This window comes from Alexandromys fortis, unplaced genomic scaffold, assembly GCF_014885135.2.
Source record: "Alexandromys fortis isolate MF-2015 unplaced genomic scaffold, M_Fortis_MF-2015_v1.1 scaffold_72, whole genome shotgun sequence".
NCBI classification, from domain to species: domain Eukaryota; kingdom Metazoa; phylum Chordata; class Mammalia; order Rodentia; family Cricetidae; genus Alexandromys; species Alexandromys fortis.
Genome location: NW_026067969.1, coordinates 8,353,117 through 8,373,141, shown reverse-complemented (window position 1 = coordinate 8,373,141; position 20,025 = coordinate 8,353,117). Strand labels below are relative to the sequence as shown.

The 20,025-nt window shown below is 52.3% G+C and overlaps 1 protein-coding gene across 1 annotated transcript in view; it reads right to left on the bottom strand.

The window, feature by feature from the left end:
• The window catches only part of Eeig1 (estrogen-induced osteoclastogenesis regulator 1), a 28,890-nt gene extending 9,664 nt beyond the window's left edge, over positions 1–19,226 (bottom strand). The window contains exons 1-2 of the mRNA XM_050155078.1: positions 19,076–19,226; positions 164–284 (exon numbers count right to left, since the gene is read on the bottom strand). Of these exons, the coding sequence (XP_050011035.1) occupies positions 164–284; positions 19,076–19,221 (267 nt within the window). The 5' untranslated portion in view covers positions 19,222–19,226. The remainder of the gene's footprint in view (positions 1–163; positions 285–19,075) is intronic.
• Between the last annotated feature and the right edge of the window lie 799 nt (positions 19,227–20,025).

Sequence of the window (20,025 nt, the reverse complement as noted above, 5' to 3'; positions counted from 1 at the left end):
GCACCATGAAAACAGAACACAGAAAGGAGCAGGTAAACAGCTCACATTTCTCCTTGCAATGGACTTGGTAGGAAAAGCGCCTATACCCACAGGTGGAGAGTCTCACACCCATCCTCAGCTCTGAGCTCACAACCCTAGGCTCAGTCACACAAACCTGCCTCACCTTGCGCACGGACACTCGAAAGATGCAGGGGTCCAGCAGGCCTGTGGCTGGGTTGGCACTCATCTTACACACAAAAGTGAACCTCTTCCGCCACCGCACACAATTCTCCTGTACTTCCTCCCTGCAGAAACAGGATAGATGAACACGGGACAGGTGAATACGTGGTTAATATGGGCACCAACCCCCACTCCAGTCCTATGGGGGCAGGGCAGGGCCCTGCTGCCTGAGTGTTTCCATAAACTACAATAGCATGACTGTAAAAACAAAAAGCATGAAATAAAAAACAAAGGATCAGCTGGGCAGTGGTGTCCTCACCTTATATGTTTAAGGCCAACCTGTTCTACAGAGTGAGTTCCAAGACAGGCAGGGCTACACAGAGAAACCTTGTTTCCATCCCACCCCCCCCAGCCCCCCCCCCCCCCCCCCCCAACCTGTTCTACAGAGTGAGTTCCAAGACAGGCAGGGCTACACAGAGAAACCTTGTTTCCATCCCACCCCCCACCCCCCCCACCCCCCCACCCCGCACACAAAAGAAAAACAAAAAATCAAAAAGCAGCAGTGGGTGAGGAAAGGCTGGGGCAGCTAGCCTTTCAGGAAGCCCACGAATGTGCTAAGCTTCTACTCCCAGCACCTTGACCTTGGCTGTTCCTAGGCCCCCATTACCAGCCCCTGCTGGGCTCCTGCTGGCCTCCTTATGTGACTCTCACTTCAGTCTTCCCAGGATGAACTCACTCAACCCACTGTACAGATAAGAGATCAAGGCTTGGTCAGTGCCCTAGATCTCCCACCAGTCTGCTGGGCCCACAGCTGGGTTCAGTCAGACTCTAACAACACAATAACCACAATAGCTAATGCTGTATGCTGCTGCCCAGTGCTAGGCACCATTCAAAGAACGGCAAAGCCTGTAGTCCCCACAGCCTGCTCACAGGGCTGGAGAAAGAAACAGAAACAGAAGATTTTGAGATACCAGGTGGAATTCTAACCCTCTAGCCCTGGAATGTGAGGATAGTAACAACCCAGCATGACTGAGATGGCTGTTCTTTGATGGGAACTCTGGGGGCAGCTCATCTACACCCCAACCAACTGCCGTGAGGAGCTCAGTAAGATCTGGGGCGGCAGCAGTGCACAGCCTGGAGAGCTGAACTGTGGCACCCCTACAGTCCCCGCCCAAATCCTGCCAGAACTGGTGCTCAGTGTCTTCTTCATTCAGTGCATCCCACCTAACTGGATGGGCAGGCACACAGCTGAGAAGTGACCCCAGAAACGTGGGTTCCCTACCAGATGTGAGAGAGGGCTGCAGTCAGGCATCGGCTTTTCACGGAGCCTGGGTGGCTGTGGATCTATGCTACCCCTTTTACAGCTGGTGACACTGGGGCCCCAGCAGGACTGCAAGACCAGAACTCACAAAGCAGGCTCAAATCCAGGCCATCTAGCTTCAGACATTGGCTCAGGGGCACAAAAAGCAGGAAAACCTGGCTGCTGAAGCCCCGTGGGCTTGTGAGGCCAGCCGTTCCACATTACCACATGATCTAGTAATTCTACTCCTGTGTCCACACCCAACAGAGACGGAACACACAGCCACACCAAAACCTGCACATAAATGTGCCAAGTAGCACCGTTCACAACAGTTAAAAAGCAAAAGCAACCCAAACACCACAAATGGTGAGTGGGAAGGACATCCGTGGCCTGCTCAAGAGGTCGGTCGCTGACCTTCGGAAGGAGGCACTTACACAGTGCTACTAACCTTGAACATATTACTGCTAAGTCAAAGCCAGGCGCGCAGGAGAGTCTAGTGTAGATTTTATCTGTGGGAAATGCCCAGATCAGGCAAACCCAGAGAGATAGAAAGCAGACCGGTGGTTGCCAGGGAAAGGAGTTGGGGAAATGAAGAGCGACAGCTGATATGCGTGAGGTTTCTTGGTGATGTCATGAAATGGTCTGAGGGATGAGAGCACCTTGTGAACGGGAAACACCACTGGCTTGTGGATCTCTGTTTGTTCGAGGCCAGCCTGGTCTACAGAGCTAGCTCCAGGACAGTCAGGGCTGCACAGAGAAACCCTGTCTCAAAACAACAACAACATACCCAAAAAAGTAAATAAATAAATAAGATTTTTAAAAAAAAGGAAGAAGGGGAAGGAGCAGGGCTTAGTGGCTCACACCTTTAATCCCAGCACTCCTGAGTTGAGGAGAGCCAAAGCTACATAATGAAATCTTATCTCAAAAAAGGAAAGAAAGAAGAAAGGGAAGGGGAGGAGGATGGTCTTGCCCATCGGCCGGACCGCAGGAAAAGGGTTTCTACAATACATCATCTCCATTGTTTTCAAAAGGACACAAGATGGTGTGCACAGAGAATTCAGAGATGCCCATGACATCACGGCAAATGAGAGCCACCACTGGGCACTTGAGTGTCTGGAAACTACAGACGAGGAAGGGCAGGGAAGAGATACTGTTGTCTTTTTTCCCTCCAGGGATGGAATGCAGGCCTTATGATGCTAGGCAGGCAAGATTCTACACTAACAGCCTAAGCCCCCTTCCCTTCCTTGTCTGTCTTCCTAAGGCTTTGCACATGTAACCAAGTATTCCACCACTGAATTAAGTTCCCAGCTCCTCATTTATTCACCGAACTGTTAATATCAGTTGTAAATTTTCACAGTGACTCCTCTCTAAGTCTTGGAGTACTATCAGAGGCAGAAAAGCCCCTCTAGGGAACATCAGAGCCTCTTTCTCACCCTGGGAGACTCCAGTATCACAGGTGCTGAGACTCAGCATCACCTTATACCTCTGCAACTTCAGTGGGCTGGGAGGTGCTAGGAAGGCAGAGACTGAGCCTGCCAGGACACCACAGGCTCATGCACAGCAGTGCCCAATATATATCCCCATTCATCAGGAGCACAGAGGGCCAGCCATGGAAATCAAGAAAGTGAAAAATTCTCAAGAAAGACAAATTATACTTAAGATGTAAACAGCGTGCATCCCACTCCCTGCCCTGATAAAATGGTTCAGGATGCAACCAGACAACAGCAAGTGTAAAATCACAAAACTTTAGCATGCTCAGCCCCAGATAACTAAATAAAATGGCAAAAACCAAGGCTCTGAGATCATCCCAACCCAAGAAAAGACCAGAACCCTGAACTGCTGGCTTCCTGGACACCTGGCTTATTCATGCTGATTTAAAGGGACAGTGGCCATAAGGAAGGGGACAGTTCAGTCAAGTCTGTTAGAACTGGGGAGAGGAGTTGTTTTTGTCTAAGAGTAGTTCTCCTCATCAAAATTTAACTTTAAGCCCTGTGGTGGAGATGCACACCTTTAATCCCAGCACTCAGGAGGCAGAGGCAGGCAGATCTCTGTGAGTTCGAGGACAGCCTGGTCTACAGTCAGGGACTGGACCGTCAGGGCTACACAAAGAAACCCTGTCTCAAAATACCAAAACATAAAAATAATAAAAATAAAATTTAAAGGAGAGGGAAATTAAGTTAGGATGGGTGGTTATAATAAGAAAGAGATTTGAACCACAAGTATCTGATTCAAGGCCAGGGCCCACCCTCACCCCCCTGAGGCACTGTCAAGTGGGGACATGCCGAGTGAATGTGGGCAACTGGCTGTCAGGGTGGAAAGGCTGTAAGTCAGATTCCAGCTTGGGGTTTCAGGGCGTGCATCCCTGCTCCCTGCTGCCGCTGCCAGGGACAGGTAATTAAAGAGACAGGTTTTGCTTTTAGTTTTAAGATATACAATTAGACATGCAAATCCCAGAGCAACAGGGCAAGGCCTTTAACCACTGTGGTCTCTGTGACCACCTTGGAGTTATTTTTGAACTGTCCTAAAATAGAGCAAGCGCCCCACAAAACAGTGGTCTCAGATGCTCTGGACTTCCCGGATCTCTCCTGGCTCTAGGACTCTTCCAATGACTGCCTCTGCCTAGCTCAGGCGGACACGGAACGGCTTAGCAAGAACCTTGGATCTGTATCCAACTGTCAAGCAGACCTCTGTAGGGTATCCATGGAGAGTGCAGGCGCCAGCTCAGGCTACAGGCATGGCATGAACATTTGAAGGGTCCTGGAGCAGAGGGGGAAACATGTTACACAAGGAAACAACTGGCAGCTGCCAATAAAGAGCTCTCTACAGAGCAGGACAGATGTCTGGGGGCAGTGACGTCACAGTCCGAGTTTCAAAGGGGGGGGGGTGGGCAGTGTCAGCTGGGTAAAGATAAAGGGAGTCTCCAGCAATAGGAACATCACAGGAAAGCCCAAAAGGAGGAGGTGGTGTGCCCACTGCACAGGGCTCTCTCACTATCAGTTCAAGTGGGGTAGGAGGAAGTACATCTACCCAGTGTCTCTGCAAAGCCACATCTGCCTAGCATCTGCCTTGCTGTGTCTTGCGACCAGGAAATGTGGCTGGTCACCATCAGGGTCCCTTATTAACGGGGACCACATCTGCCTGTGACCATGGCCTCTTTCCCTAAAAGTCTAGGACAGAGCTGGCAGAAAAATCTTCACTCTCTATGCCCCTGGCCCTCTACTTCAATAAAGCATCCCCAAGTCTTGAGCTTATTCTGTGGGATTCCAGGTTCAAGCACAGGACTGAAAGAAAGGCCCAATAACCCCAAGGCCTGTGTAAACACCACCTCTGTTCTACAGTGACGAAACTGGGGTCCAGGGGGGTGAAACAAACTCATAGAACACCAGGTCTCCCTGCAGCAGCCTGCCAGGAGACTCCCAACTCACTGTACCATTTCAGTCCTCCCCCCACCGAAGCAGGAAGGAGGGAAAGGTCTCCCTGGTTCACAACATGAACATGACATGGACGTGGAGGAGGGAAAGGTCTCCCTGGTTCACAACATGAACATGGACGTGGAGGAGGGAAAGGTCTCCCTGGTTCACAACATGAACATGGACATGGAGGAGGGAAAGGCCCTCTGGCTCACAACCAAGACTATTAAAAGAACCCCAGAGAGCGGGGAAGGTGGCAGGTCAGGCTGAAGGGAGCCATTTCCAACAATTTCTCTGACAGAAGAAATGCAATGTCCCCATTAGGAGCCACCCCAGAGTCTGGCTTCATGGTTCCTAGGAATGAGCTCGCTGCAACAAATACTGTACCTAGCAGCATCACTCCTTACAAGGTGCAGCAGGGCCCAGAGCCTTGGTGGCTTTGACCTTCACCACACAGGAGACAGGGACTGACTGCCAGGGAGCTCCCTCTTAGCCATAGGTCGCTAGGAACCCATGGACCCAGGGGGACTCTCCCCAGAGTTTGTGCAAAGGTGCAAGCAGCAGGACTGGCAGTTACAAGGAAAAGGGAACCTCAGGGAACAGTATGGTAGCTTAGTCCCTGTGAAAGGGCTCCAGGGTGACCCTAGAGCCACCTACAACACTCACTTTCCCAGATGTAAGTGTCCATCAGGGGCCAGTTAAAAGGTTCACTAGGAAAAGGTGCTCAGTACACAATCCTAGCCACCTGAGTTTTATCCCCAACACACATGATACATACAGACATGCGCACATATGCACGTGGACACACACAAATGTACATGCCCATCAGAACATTTACTCACCACTGGCAGGCTCAATACGGGGCACTGCACTGGAAGAGGGTTAGGTGCTCAAATCTGAGCAAAGTAGGGCGTGAAGCCCAGCAGGACAGGTGTCTCTAGACACAAGTGAGCACATAACGTGTCTACTGGCCTGCAGGACCACGGGCTGTGCAGGGCAGGGATTTTCTTTCTGAGAAGCTGTCCTGTAGCTGTGGCACATTTAGCTGCACACTGCCAATTAGAGGTGAACAACTCCAGATGTGACAAGCTGCCTTGAGACTTAACAAAACCAGCTCCAGCTGAGATGCACTACAGGGGCCTTGGAAGCCACTCTTCATTCAACTTCCAGGTAACTGATGAGAGAAGCAGGCATTGACAGGACCCCTAGCTGTGTTCCTGGGTCCTAGGAGACTTAGTTCTCTGATTCAGTCCACAGGCATCAGAGCAAGTTTCATCACTGGTATCCACACTTGCTATCCAGGCTGTCCCTCCCTGGCTTTGCCCAGCAACAGCCTGAACCCCAGGCTCTGCCTGGTTCCTCAAGGAATGAGTGGTCCTAGTGATGCAATCTATGCTCCGGCCAGATGAGAGGCAGCCCTGGCCTGAGCGAGAGTCTAATAGGAAACAATTTAAATCGACAACATCTGCCAGTGCTTTCCCGAAGAGCACGGCACAGCTGCCTGGGGAGTGGCCCACCCCAGGGGCCAGTCAGGGCATCCGTCCAGGGGCTGCAGGCCAGAAGGGCCAACGTGGCAGCCCAACAGTGTCTGGCTCCTGCCAGGAGTTCAGGGCCACGTGCAGGGGAAACAGTTCCCTACAGTTCAGCCTGCCAGTCCCTCCTCCTGCAAGAAGTTCCTAGAAGCCAAGCCACTTTGTGCCGAACACTGGAGAGTTTAAGGAAGCACCTCAGGGTCCCATGCTGCCTTTTCAGCTCCCTCCTGACAAGAACCCTAGAGATGGCTCAGGGGCTGACAAAAAGGCTGGGAATGAGGCTGACATTGACCAGTGACTCCATCAAGCACAATGTGGGCAAACTGCAGCTTTAGAAACTGTGCAACAGGGCAGGGGTGAGGTTCCAATAGAGTGCTCAAGTTTGCTGAGTTGGGAGCATCAGCGCTAGTTAGATACATCTGGGTTTGAATCCTGGTATTCTTCAGCCAAGTAACCTGGGGACTGACCTACAAAAAGCCCAAGACAGGTAGGTGTGGGATCCTTTGTTTACAGATACAGGCATGTTGCCGTCCCCTTCTACCTTCTGCTCCACAACTAGGGTTTGCAGACAGTTCATGTTACCACCAGGCAATGCCTGTGAATCAGGCTCTGAAATGGTGCCAGTAGTCACTACCTTTTCTTTTTATTGTTGGTGCTAGGATCGAAACCCAGAGGGGTGTGCATGCTAGGCAAGAGTTCTACCACTGGGCTGTATCCTCAAGCCCTTGTGAAGAGATCCACAGCAAACTGCTAGGTTTTTTGTTGTTGTTGTTGTTGTTGTTTTTTGTTTCTTTGAGACAGGGTTTCTCTGTAGCTTTGGTGCCTATCCCAGAACTAGCTCTTGTAGACCAGGCTGGCCTCGAACTCCCAGAGATCCGCCTGCCTCTGCCTCCCAAGTGCTGGGATTAAAGGCATGCGCCACCACCGCCTGGGCTAAACTGCTAGTTTTGAACGCGATGCAGGTCCAGTCCCATGCACTAAGCAAAGCCCCAGCTCCTGCTCCTGGAAGTCCTCTTGCATGCCAAGTACAGCGATTTTCACTGGCTGATTCCCTACCTACTTCCCCTTCACAGATCAGGACACTGACTCTCAGAGAGTCCAGGGACATGAGGCAGGTCTTAGAGGAATTGAGAGGCAGCCTATACCCCAAGCCCAACACTGCAGGATCCCAAGATCCCTGTGAAACCTGTCAACATAGGAGAACCATTCTCAGATCTCAGTGATAAATAGCATGACTATCTGTCATGCGAGAACCCTAGGCCCTGTGGTTCCATCCTTTACCACAAATATTACATGGAAGAGAAGAGATGGTATTGCAAACTGAGCTCATACCAAGGGAGAGATGATCACAGAGTTCATAGCCCATCACCCCTATGTCCACAGGCCAAGAACCCAAGAATTCAGCTGCCCAAGGTCTACTGACTAGAGGTTTGAGATGTGAACCCATGTCCAACACTACCTTTCCATGTAAGGACCGGAAACTAGAGGCCCTAGGAATTCAAATCAAGAAGACACAGTGGATGATTATACTGGGATGTGATACCAACTTCCTCTCCTAAAATCCAGACTATTAGCACACACAGAGCTGCAGAGCTGGATCTGTCAGGGAACTTCCCTTCCTGTACCTAGTAGGCTCACTTGAGAGGCTTGGAGAGGCAAAGATGGGTCCAAGCAGGCCTCCGCCACCCAATGACCTCCAGAGCTCCTGGGTCTCCATCACCATCCTACCCTTTCTCATGGGACTGCTATGAGCTGACCTGAATATAGTAGGAGCCTGGCCCTTTGAAAGTGTCTGCAGAGAAGAAATCGGGGGTAGGTGATCCGGAAGATGCAAAAACCACCGCGACCCAGCCTTCTTCCTTGCCCTGGACCCTGGATCTGGCCATTTCCTAGGCCTAAAACCCAGCTGAGATGCCCAGAGGTGTGGCAGGTGGCAGGAATGTGTGACCAGCTCCTGGCTGACTCAGGCCTGGGTGGTGTTTGATTCACTTGAAGAGGAAGGAGTGAGAGGAAAGGATTACTGTCCCTGAGACCTGGTTCCTGAAATGACTGGACACTAGTCATGAGGACACCCACACCCAGACCCTCCTGAGGTACCTCCTGTGCACACAGGACTCGGCCTATATGTGCGGAAGGAATCAATCAAGGCCTCTGTCTCACAGAGCCAAGATCCCGGGAGCAGGGCCTCTCCCGGTACACTCGCTGTTGTCTCCTGTCCTCAAAGATGGATCTGGGGATCTGACAACTGAATGAGAGATCTTTTGTACTCTATCTCTGTAGAGCCAAGTCTTCTCACTCTGCTTCTAGGTAGGAGTTTCCCAGATGTGACTACACCTTGCTCTCTACCCAGGTGTCCCTGCTGCACAGAGGATTCCCCCATGGCTCTCTGAACTTCTGAGGCGACAGGATAATCAGGAGCCATTTAGTCAGTCACCTTTCTTCACAGCTTGACTCTGACTCAGACCTGATTTTCCAGCTGTCCTCAGCAGCTACCCAAGTTTCCAACCACAGGGCCCAGGGTCAAACAGGACCATGAGGACCTGACTCACTGGGTTTCACCTCCTAGGTGCACACCTGAGACTCTGCAGACTCGAAGGCCATCATCCTGGGCTGACCACCACTACTGTCATACCTCCACTCACATTTACTGAGCACTGTCTAGGAATCAGGCTAAGTGGGCCCCTTCCAGGCACAGGTCCCACACATCAAGGATAACCTTCTCAACTTCTTGAACCAGAATGCCTTTGAACTCTCCTCAAGTGCCATCCTGGATCTTGACTTGGGCCTTTTTAAACAGGGTCATGTGCTGGGTCCTTGTCTGTGATAATGGCGGCTACAAGGGATGCCTTTTGCAACCTGGAGTCCCAAGCCGTCCACTCAACTGCTGGCCACATAGAAAGGCTTCCTTGCCTATCCCCATAATGGGCAGAGCCAGTCTCACAACCAGGTCCAGTTGTTTCCTGTTGTCCTTTTGGCAAATACAAACCCTATGAGTTGTTGAGCTCAGGGTACATTTCTTGAGACTAGTGGGACACATCCATCATCCCAGAGACAGGGTTTGGAGCCAGGTATCATGATGTACACCATTTATCCCAGCACTTGAGAGGCAGAGGCAGGCAGATCTCTGTGAGATGCAGGCCAGCTGGGGCCAAACAGTGAGACCTTGCCTCAAAGCCAACAACAGAATGTGAGGGTTTGGGGTTGACGTAAGCTTAGTAGCGAAACCCCATTTCCTCTATGCTCTCCACTTCCCTGAGACGGATGTGTCTAACGGTCTCTTCCTGTTTATGGGCTCAGGTAGGGACCACAAGTATCACAGCCAGGGCAGTGGTCTAGCTCTAATCACACTTTTTCCAAGAGGTGAACCTCAGAAAGAAGAGCCACAACTGGAGGGGGGGGGGAGAAATGTGAACCTTCCCTTTTCTCTGTTTTCCAAAACAGGGTGTCTCTGGAACTCACTCTGTAGACCAGGCTGGCCTCGAACTCACAGAGATCCTCCTGTCTCTGCCTCCCAAGTGCTGGGATTAGAACCTTTCCTTTTATGCTTCCAGCCCCAGACCCCCTCCAACGACTGCTCTGAATTGAAACTAGCCATGCCAGCTAGTGCTCTGAGTCAGAAGCTATGATGGGTAGTAACAGGTTCACCAGGCAGCCTATGGAACAGTTCATTTACCCACCACAGGCAAAGTCCAGATACCCAGTGGTCTGGCAATAACTCAGGAGCCCACCAAGCCTTCAAACTGCTAAACTCGAGCCTGGAAGCTCTGTTGTGCTGGGGTTACAAGTGGTAAAGGAAAATCCCCAGCCCAAGAAGACTGCCTGCAGTTGCCAAAACGAATCACTGCCTCATAAACAAGAACGATGCTCATCAGGTTGGAATGGTTCAGGCTGGCTTGCCAGGAAGATCCAGGAAAAACCCCAAAGATCAACTTCAGACTTCCAGGCACCCTGGTGTTTGTCTTGAAAGCTGTGGTGCCCACCTAGAGCCTAGAGGTATGGGCATCTCAAGGCTTGTTTCTGCAACAGAGACATGTAGCTCTCAAGTCCTCAGAGAGAACATACTTGTGTAACTAAACCTAAGCAGAATTCTGCAAGCCTAAAAGCCCCTTCCAGATAGGGTCCCAACTCCAACAAGCATAACTTCATCTTTTCTGAGCCAGGTCATTTTTGAACTCATGAACTCTTGCCTTGGGCCTTTTTCTGTGGTACCAAACTGTCCTGGAACTTGCTCTTGTAGACCAGGCTGGCCTTTGCTTCACCTTGGCTGCTGCAGAGGATGGCTCCAGCTTTGAACTGGTCCAAGACAATGGCTGGGAAGATACCTTTCTCTGTTTAACACACTTGCCCTACTATAACTGGCAGCCCTAAACTGTCTACCATACTACAAAGTTCTAAAGTGCAAGTCTGGGGCCTAGAGAGATGTCTCAGCAGTTAAGAGCATTGGGTGTTCTTCCAGAGGACCAGGGTTCCATTCCCAGGACCCACACAGAGACTGACAATAATCTGTAACTATAGTTCCAGGGGACCTGACACCCTCTTTTGGCTTCCATGCGCACTGCACATACATGGTGTACAGACTTACATACTGGTATACACCCGTATACATAAAAGTAATGAACTAAGAAATAAATCAAATGCAAGTCTGAACCAGGTGTGTTGGTGCACGCCTCTAATTCCAGCACTCTAGAGGCAGGCTGATCTCTGAGTTCGAGGCTAGCCTGGTCTACAAAGTCAGTTCCAGGACAGTTAGGGTTGTTACACAGAGAAACCCTGTCTCGGGGTGGTGGGGAGCAAGTCTGATTGATTCAAACCCACCCACTTCTTCAGTATACTGTCAAGTCCAGCCCCAAGAGCCTCCCCTCGCTAAGCCCCTTCCAAAGCACTGGCTCTTTCCTGCTCAGCTCTTCTTGTCCCACAACCAGTCTCTAACCCTACCCACCCCAATGCACATCCCTCCCTCCCCCAAGGGTTGTTCAGCACGGAGTTCATGTGCCACAGGTGGGATCCTACAGAGGTACAGACTATATCCCCATGGCCCCCGACACATAAGGTGACCAGGAAACTGACACGAACAACCCAGGGAAGCCGCAGGTGCTGTCTGCACACGTCTGCAGACAGGAAGTGGTGGGTGAAGAGGGCACATCACGTGTGAACAGGAACCAGCCTCTGTCCTCCTGATAGCAGGTTGTGCACTTCTTCTCTTTGCAGGTTTAGCTGGTAGTAGCTGCCAGGGTCTGGTCATGTGCCGTTTTCTTGCCCTCAAGGGAGCACCCTCTAGGAGAGGAAACAGTCTGCAGGGATAAAGCCCTTGGTCACAGTCACAGAGTAATTCGGCAGTTACAAGTTCAATGGCAGTGCCTGAGCTCACTTTCTTCCTTCCTCCCCAACCTGTGTGCCCGCTCTCCTCTGCAAGTGGCACAGCCAACTGAGCCAATGGCCGTGGCTGCGTGTCAACTGCAGCCTTTAAGCCAGCTGCCCAGTATACGGGTAAGGGTTCCTCCTGGCACAGGCTGATACTTTGGGCACTGGGTTGGGGGTAGGCTTGGGCTTAGCAGCTGGCAGTGGCCACCACACAGTCAACACCAACAACCACATTGGTTCAGAGCCAGGAGAGAGATGTCCCAGCCTGGGACACTGCCAACACATAGCAAGAGGCCCAAAGACTAAGATGCAGTGGAGGCTTTTCTGGCCTTGAACTCTTTCCTGCTCCGGGGAAGGAGTTAGACACAATGAACCTTGAAATGAGGGCTACAGCAGGTGACAAGGCCAAGGGCAGGTAGAGACTCCCCAGGAGCGGCCATTTGGGCTGAGCAGTAGTTTCATGTGGAAAAGCACGGTGAGGGGGTTGAGGAAGAGCGGAGTAATCAGAAAGACAGGGGACAGGATATTGGCCACTGAAAGACCTTGGCTTCTCTCATCTACCTCACCCTACCAGAAGGTTTACAGTTAGTACCCTGCACCTTTGTGAGGGGCTGTCTGCTTGTCTGTGTTTCGGTAGAGAAGGACTAAGTCAATAGGAAAGAGAAAGTATGTGGAACCCCACTAGGCCCTGAGCTCGGACCCTAAGGTACTCCCTGCTGGCTCCCACCCCTGCTAAAGACAAAGAAGCAAGGCCGAGGAACAGGCATCCTCTTTTGGCAGCACCACAGTGACCCAGACCCCCAGGGAAGTATCAGCTACGAAGAGGCATACCACTTGGCCCCGAGGGAATAGGACGGAGTGTAACACAGTGTTCCCACTGAGAACCAGAAGTCAAGCTGCCATTCCAGCAAGCACTGTCACTACATCCTCCGGCCCTAGCAGCCCTGCTTCAAAGAGAGGCTCAGGCGAGAGGCTAGGGTTTAGCAGACCCCTAAAACAAGGTGGCTACAGAGCCGAGGGCTGCTTACTGCCAGGCAACATCTGGGCAGAATGGAGTAAAAGCAGTTTCAGGCCTATATTGAAGAGCTCTTCTAAGCCACGGGTACCAAGAGACTCAAAGCAAAAGACCACAAGTTTGCAACCACAATCTTCTGGTGACACTTAGGTTGGGTTACAGGTTGGGCAGCTTCAAGCCTACAGAAATGCAGACTGACCTTTGGGTAGCCAGCAAGCTCAGAACACCACCAGGACCCGGTGACAAGTCTAATGTTATACAAAGCACTCGCCAGAAGTAGATGAAGAGTAGCTCTATGTCCTCCCACCCCACCTTAGCTCCAGGTCTCTCCCTCTCTCATACTTGTCCTTGGCTCCCTTACTCCAAATACCAAGTCCCTACCTAAGTTCCTGAGACCTGGAGGCAGACTTACTAGCTGGCACCCAGATGCACAGGCAGGGCCCCTTTAAAACAAGCCAGGGTTTCCAGGTTCTGACAAAGTAGGGCCTCCCAGCCACTCCCAGGTAAGCAGGACCTACAGGCAGGCACTGTTATTACTGCCAAGAAGCCCCAGCCAAGCAGGAGCTCCAGGCAAAGAGCAGGCCTCAGGGAGCAGCCTTGGCTCCACAGAGCCAGATCTCCTCTGGTCAGGTCTACTACCAAGCTGCCAGGCAGGCTAAGGCACTGCCAAGGTGGCACATGCCAACAGTGTAGCCAGTTGGCAGCAAAGACCGGATCCAAGCAAGCAGCAGCTACTAAGGCCTGAAACAGGCTGGGAAGCTTCTTACCAAGGCTACCAACCCACAAGTATGATCTGACTTCAAAGAGACAGGGAACCTGGACCACAGCCGTGCTGCCCAGCCAACCTCTAAACCCACTCCTTCCTTTTCCTCTGCCAGAGGGGTTTCTTACCACAGGTCCTCTGGCCCCCGTGCTTGCACAGGAAAGACCTCAGGGCCTCAGGAACCAAACTGATAAGAGACCCTCAGAATATGCCAAAGATCTAAGAATATGCTATGGGGGGGGGGGGGACTCTCAAAACCCAGTAACAAGGCCTCTGCATTGAATGCTACCTCACAGTACTGTTGTCCAATCTTCATTAAAAAAAAAAAAAAAAACCTGAAAATTTGGATTTTGACATGAGCAACAGTTGTTTCCAGGGCATCTTTGACTACTATGCACCCTGTCTTCTAGCACCTTCAAAGTATGGTGCCATGCCTTTAGGATAGGGAACCTTCCTGCCCATTTTGCCTCCTCCCCTCTCTAGTCCATTCCCTCTTCTCTCTGCCTCCCACCACTCTGCCAGGCTAGATCAATACTGCCTATAGACTCTTACCAGCACCTAAGAGCCACCATCTTAATTGATAAATGATGTCACGTTGTTCCCCTGTCCCCTATAGGACTCCCAAGACTAGAAACAGTTCAACAAGTTTTTGTTTCCTCGAGCCCCTCTTCCCACACCCAACCCCACCTTGCCCAGACACGCCTTCAAGCCAGAGGCTTCTCCACAGGCTCTTCCCCATCTTCAGCTCGACCCCTCTCAGTTTCTAACAGTCCCATTAAGTGTTGCTTCCTCAGGGAAGCCCTCCCATAGCGATGGTATGTTTACCGTGAGACAGTGAACTATGGGCAGGGGTGAGATGACTTGAGAGAAGACAAAATGAACAGAATCTGAACAAAAACATTTCCCCAGTTGGTCTGCAGGGCTCACTGGGATCCACAAGGACCCGTCCCAGATTAGCTTGGCATACTAGGCATCCTGCCACCACATAACTGGGAGCTCCGAGGAACAGGACTACCTAGTGCTGCTGTGAAAGTCAGTGGAAAGGGAGTCGCAGTCAGGGAGGAAGAAAAGACCCGTGTCTACTAGCTCTCTCCTATTTTCAATTTGTTCAGCCCACAGCATCCCTATTCTGAGCAGGACAATAAATACCTTACCCAGTGTAGGGTTTCTCCTGTATCTTCACACTGCTAGAGAATCCTGAGTGAGGGCATCAATCTCCACTAGGCTTTCTCAGAGTCCCACACCAATCTATCCCAGAGTACTCCTTGCAGGGCTGTGAACTCAGTGGCGTTCTTTTTTCAATGAGGGACATTGAGAGTCAGGAATGGAACCCTGGCCAAATGTGTGGCTTGGATGACGAACAATCAAGCCTGCTTGTCTGTCCCAGAGTCAGGGCCTGGACCTGGGCACATGCCTCTGGATGCAGAGCTAATTCTTCCAAAGAAGTCCTTCATGCTCCAAGAATCCAGAGGCTCCCGAGTACTCCTACATGACGGGCACATGGGTTTGCCCACAGAAGGCAGGCAGTGCCAGTGTGGTAAGCAATCAGGCTCTATTTACAAAAATAATAGTCCACTGAAGGCTCACTGAGGACTCTAAGCTAGCCAAGAAGGGCAAGGATGAGGGAGGCCTCCTCAGGTCACGGTCGGTTTCTCAGATAGCCTGGCACTTAAGTGCAAAGCAGGAGGTGACCTTGCAAGGGGTCTTTCTCTTCCTCCTGGCCAACCCACTTTTTTTTTTTTTTTTTTGATTTTTTGAGACAGGGTTTCTACGTAGCTTTTGGTTCCTGTCCAGGAACTAGCTCTTGTAGACCAGGCTGGCCTTGAACTCACAGAGATCCGCCTGCCTCTGCCTCCCAAGTGCTGGAATTAAAGGCGTGCACCACCACCACCTGGCCAATTTCAGAACTCTTAATGTCACTTACAAACACAGGGGATAAGCTGTTTTTAAAGCCATGGAAATTCAGAGGATGAAAACTGTGATTGAAGTGCACTTTTGTTTTTGTTTGTTTGTTTGTTTGTTTTTTTGGTTTTTCGAGACAGTTTCTAACAGCGTTGGGATTAAAGGTGTGCACCACCATCACCCGGCCCAACCCACTTTCTTAGTGGGTTGAAGCACAGGGCACAGAGATAAGAGCTAGACTACAGTCCGTCCAACAGGGTCCATTATTTTCCTATGGAGTAGCCGTGGCAAGTCCCAGGCTGTGGTTTCTGTCCCAGGCTGTGGTTTCTGCCCCAGGCTGTGGTTTCCCCGTCCACTGGCTAAGAGGACAGTATCCTCCTCTCCTCTCTCTTCTCCATCTTGTGAGTCAGTGTTCCCTTGCCCTCCTCTCCCGACACAGCAACCACGCATGTGGCAAGCCAAAGAACCAATGCCACCAAGGAGCAGGGCCCCTGGGAGGTTTTGGGTCCTTCTGACCTGAGGGCCACTTAGACATGCTAACTCTGCCAGACTCACCACATTTGGATGGGACCTCTGTATGCTCCTGGATACCTTCCAACCCTGAAAGCCTTCCCAGGTACCATTTGGATTACCTTCCTGGAAGGCCCCAGGCAAGAACACATGGCAAATGCCCACTGTGCCCGTGACTGCCTAAGCCTGAGCACAAATACAGTGATTACTTCAGTCCCCTGCCACCTGCCTTGTAGTCTTGGGGACTCTATTTACCTTGAGTGTCACAAGACCCAGTTTAGTGCCTCTCCACTGTTCAGCTCCAGATCCCACTGTACCACCCAAGCCACTGAAAGAAGCCTTTGTAAGGTCTGAAATGCCACATGGGTCTGTAGTTGCTTTTAGCTCATGCCACCAAGGTAAGACAGGTCTCTGAATTGGAGCTGCTGCAATCAAGGTCTATCTCTGCTACACTGAACCAGTCCCTTCACCTCTAAGCAGGGCGTATGGTCAGGTATTTGAGTGGCTCATCAAGTCCCTGGCATCGAGTACACAATCGGAGAAAGCCATTATGAGAAAAGAACTGGTTCCCCACTGCCACTTATAACCTAATAACCTCCAGCGTGCGGTTTTACTTCTCTGGCTCAGTGTCCCTCCAAATGGAAGATTAGTGGGGATACCCGATGCAAAACACTCAGCACTCTGCCTGGCACAGTCTGGGCCCCAGAACCTCGCTGCCATGTAAACTGCTGCTCCTAAGGTGGTGCTGGAAGATGAGGCTAAGGAACAAGCCCGGGAGTCACCTGCTCCACCTGTTCCAACTGGGTCAGATAGAGCCAAGTACAGCTGTTGCCATGGCACTCAACACACTGGAAAACACCAGCTAGGAAGGCGGGGTTGCAGGGGTGGGGCCTAGGGCTGTTGTTAGTCTGTTACCACCCAGGCTGCCAATGGCACATCAAGCGATCCAGAGGTCTCTGCGCTGGCAAAATGTACTGCCACATCTAGGCCCAGTATCTAAGCAGGTCCAGTCACCTAAGTCCCTACCTTAAACAATAAGGTCACAGGAGTGGAGGGGTGGCCCAGGCTTCTGGGCTACAGGATCAGTGTGGGAGGGGTGCGGGCAAAGGGAACAGCAACCTAGGAACCCCCACCTCCTGGGTAAAAGCATACAGAAACCAAAGCCACTTCAAAGTGGCTCAGGTTCCAACATCAATGCTCTCCGCTGCCACAGCTGCAGCACCCGGTGGTAAGCGCTCGGCTTTGGGCCTCAGTGCTAGTTCTTCCTCTTTAGCCACTCCCTGCTAAGAGGCTTTATCCAGGATGGGAACCAGGAGAGGCTACCTAGGCTCAGCTGGGCTCAGAGAATCTGTGGACTCTTGCCAGAAGGAAGACGGGGAAACAGAGGTAAAATCCAGTGTGCTAAATCCCGGAACTTTCCAGACTTTCCAGGATGTGGGGGCAAGCTGGGGCAAGGAAAAAGCTGACAGGTGGCTGGCTAAGGGTCTTAGTACAAATGTGGTACAAATTCCTGGCACTGTGCCCAATCCTAGGACCTCTGCTGACATCCCGTGTTCCCCCTAGCTCCCTGCCAATGGCCTGGGGTTGAGGGTAGTACTAGTAACTGCTGTTTAACAACCTCCCTGAGAGACATGATATACTCTCCATCCCCTGCACACCGAAAGGTGAGGAGTCCCCATTTTATGAAAGGGTAAACTGAGGCTTAGAGGCACGAGACGGCAGCTAAAGCCGCTCTCTCTGATCGTATATTTTCACCTCTGTAAAAACGCTCTCCCAGTCCCACACCTCTGCCTGCTCCATGGTAGAGTCAAGGGGTTAAGAGGCACCAGTAAAATGGTGAGCAGAGCACCGGTAATTGCTAGCTCTTGAGATCAGGGCTCAGGGAGTCTGGGTAATTCACCCAAGTCTAGAAGTGGCTGTCTCCAGGCCCATCTCTGGGCATAACCCTCTGACACTGTGCCATTAGCTGAGGAAGCTGTAGGTATTACATGCAGCAGACTGCAGCCACCCCCACCAGAAAGGTCTAAATTCTTCAGATAAGCAGCCCTAAGCAGAACAGGAGGACGGTGCATAGGACGGACACCTCCACGCAGCTTCTCTCCTCCCAGCCCATTCACCCAACAGGTCTCCAAACAGGCCAAGTCTGGTTGACTATTGCTCAGGCAAGGTCCCCGGTCCCCGGCAACCATTTCCTTCCTCTTTCGTGGCCCATGATCCCGACCAGTAAAGCACACCTCTGAGAACTCAGAATAGTGAGGCGTCTCCAGCTACTTAGGCCCACAAACCTACGGGGCGAAGAAGGGGAGATGTAAGAAAAGTAGGGCAGCCCAGGCCCTAGACCAGGCGTGGTATTGTGGGACTATCTACTGCAACTCCTCCCTATGGAGAAACCTGTGTGGTTCACTGTGCACAAGAGGGAACAGACAAAACTGAACTCCCACTGCCCAGGCCAGGACTGTGTGACCCAGTGAGCTCATTCTGCAAAGGCTAGACTGAGAACTCGGATCTCACTCAGCAATAACCTGGAGAGCTGGACCTACCAGGACGGCGAAAGACAACAAACCTATCTTGAGGGCTTCTTTCGGCGAGGAAGGTAGTCTCCTGGCAAGAACATTTGCAATGCAAAGCAGTCCAGCTTCAGCCAGACGAGGGCAGTCACTCAGAGGGGACTGGGCAACCCAAAATCCAGCCACTACCCTCAATCAGATTCAGGGAGTGCCTGGGACTGGGTTTCCAAGCCAAGGGGAGAGTGCCAGAAAACCTGTGGCTGGCCCAGGCTCTCAATCATATGACAGCCACAGGGGCCAGCTCGGTGGCATGGTGGCCTGGGACACCCCTACTTACTCAAGGTGCAAATTTCATTCAGCTCTTTCCATGCAACTTTGCATGCAGGACCCTAAAAGGTTTCGGGCTGGTAACCTGCAGACAAGTGCCTGCCTGGCACACTGACAGCTCACTTGGCCCTGCCTAGAGCAAATCTTCCCAAAGACATGTATAACGCCCGGAAGCCCCTTGCCCGTCCCTCACACCTGAGGCTTCCACTTATCAAGATCTCACTCACCAGCACCCCCCCCCACACACACACACACCTTCCCCTGCAAAAACGAAAGCCTCAATGCCTACCTGGACGACAAACTGACAAAATCCCCGCCATCCAGCAGCCGGACTTTGCAAAAGAGGACCCCGTTCACGAAGGGGACCGCAGTCAGCTCCTCCAGGGTGAAAGTGGTTTGGAATTTGAATTTCTTCTTCTTCATCAAAAAAGCCATGAGCGAGTTCCCTGAGTCTTAAGCCCGCAGGGCAAAAAAAAAAAAAAAAAATAGAAGAAAAAAGAGGGGTCCCAGAAATCCCCAGGATCCCTTTCCCGAAATCACACCCCCTCCTCTCAAAAAACACCAGAGCCGGATCCAGTCCAGATGGCGGCGGAGGCTGCAGGGCAGGATCTGAGTCCGGAGCCCCGAGTCTGAGGGACCAGTCTTGTGGGTCGGCTACTTTCACCTTCGGGGGGCCCGGGCTCCACCGGCATGTAAACAGCGAGGCGCGGCCCCGGCGGCGGGGGCAAGCGTGGAGGGCGGCTCGCGAGTAGGCAGCAGCATCCCGAACCGCAGGGCCCGGCTGACCGGTGAGACTGAGGGGACCGGGCGAGCCGCGGGAGGCCCGGGCTGCGGCCCCGCCTCCGCCCCGCTGGCGGCCGGGGGAGGCGCCCAGGTGGCGCACACGCCTCCGCACCTGGCGCCCCGCGGCCTGCGCAGGTGAGGCCCCGGGAAGCGGAAGCCACCTAAACGTTCACCCGGACTCCGCAGGGACCTCTCCGGGAGGCGCTGCCGGGCAGGGAACGTGTACCGTTCGGCCTCCGGCTCAGTCCTGGGACCCACGCCGAGCCTACCCTGACCGAGCCTGAGGCGCCTTGCGACCCGGTTGGGTCGCTTCTGCCTCATCCAGCACCCCGGGAACACAGCGGCGCCGTCACCCGCACCTCCGGATGCAGCCGGCAGAGCCCGACGCAAATCGGCGCCGCTCGGAGAATACCGAAGCCCGGGCGCCCGCCGAGCAGCGGCCGAGCGCGGCAGGGG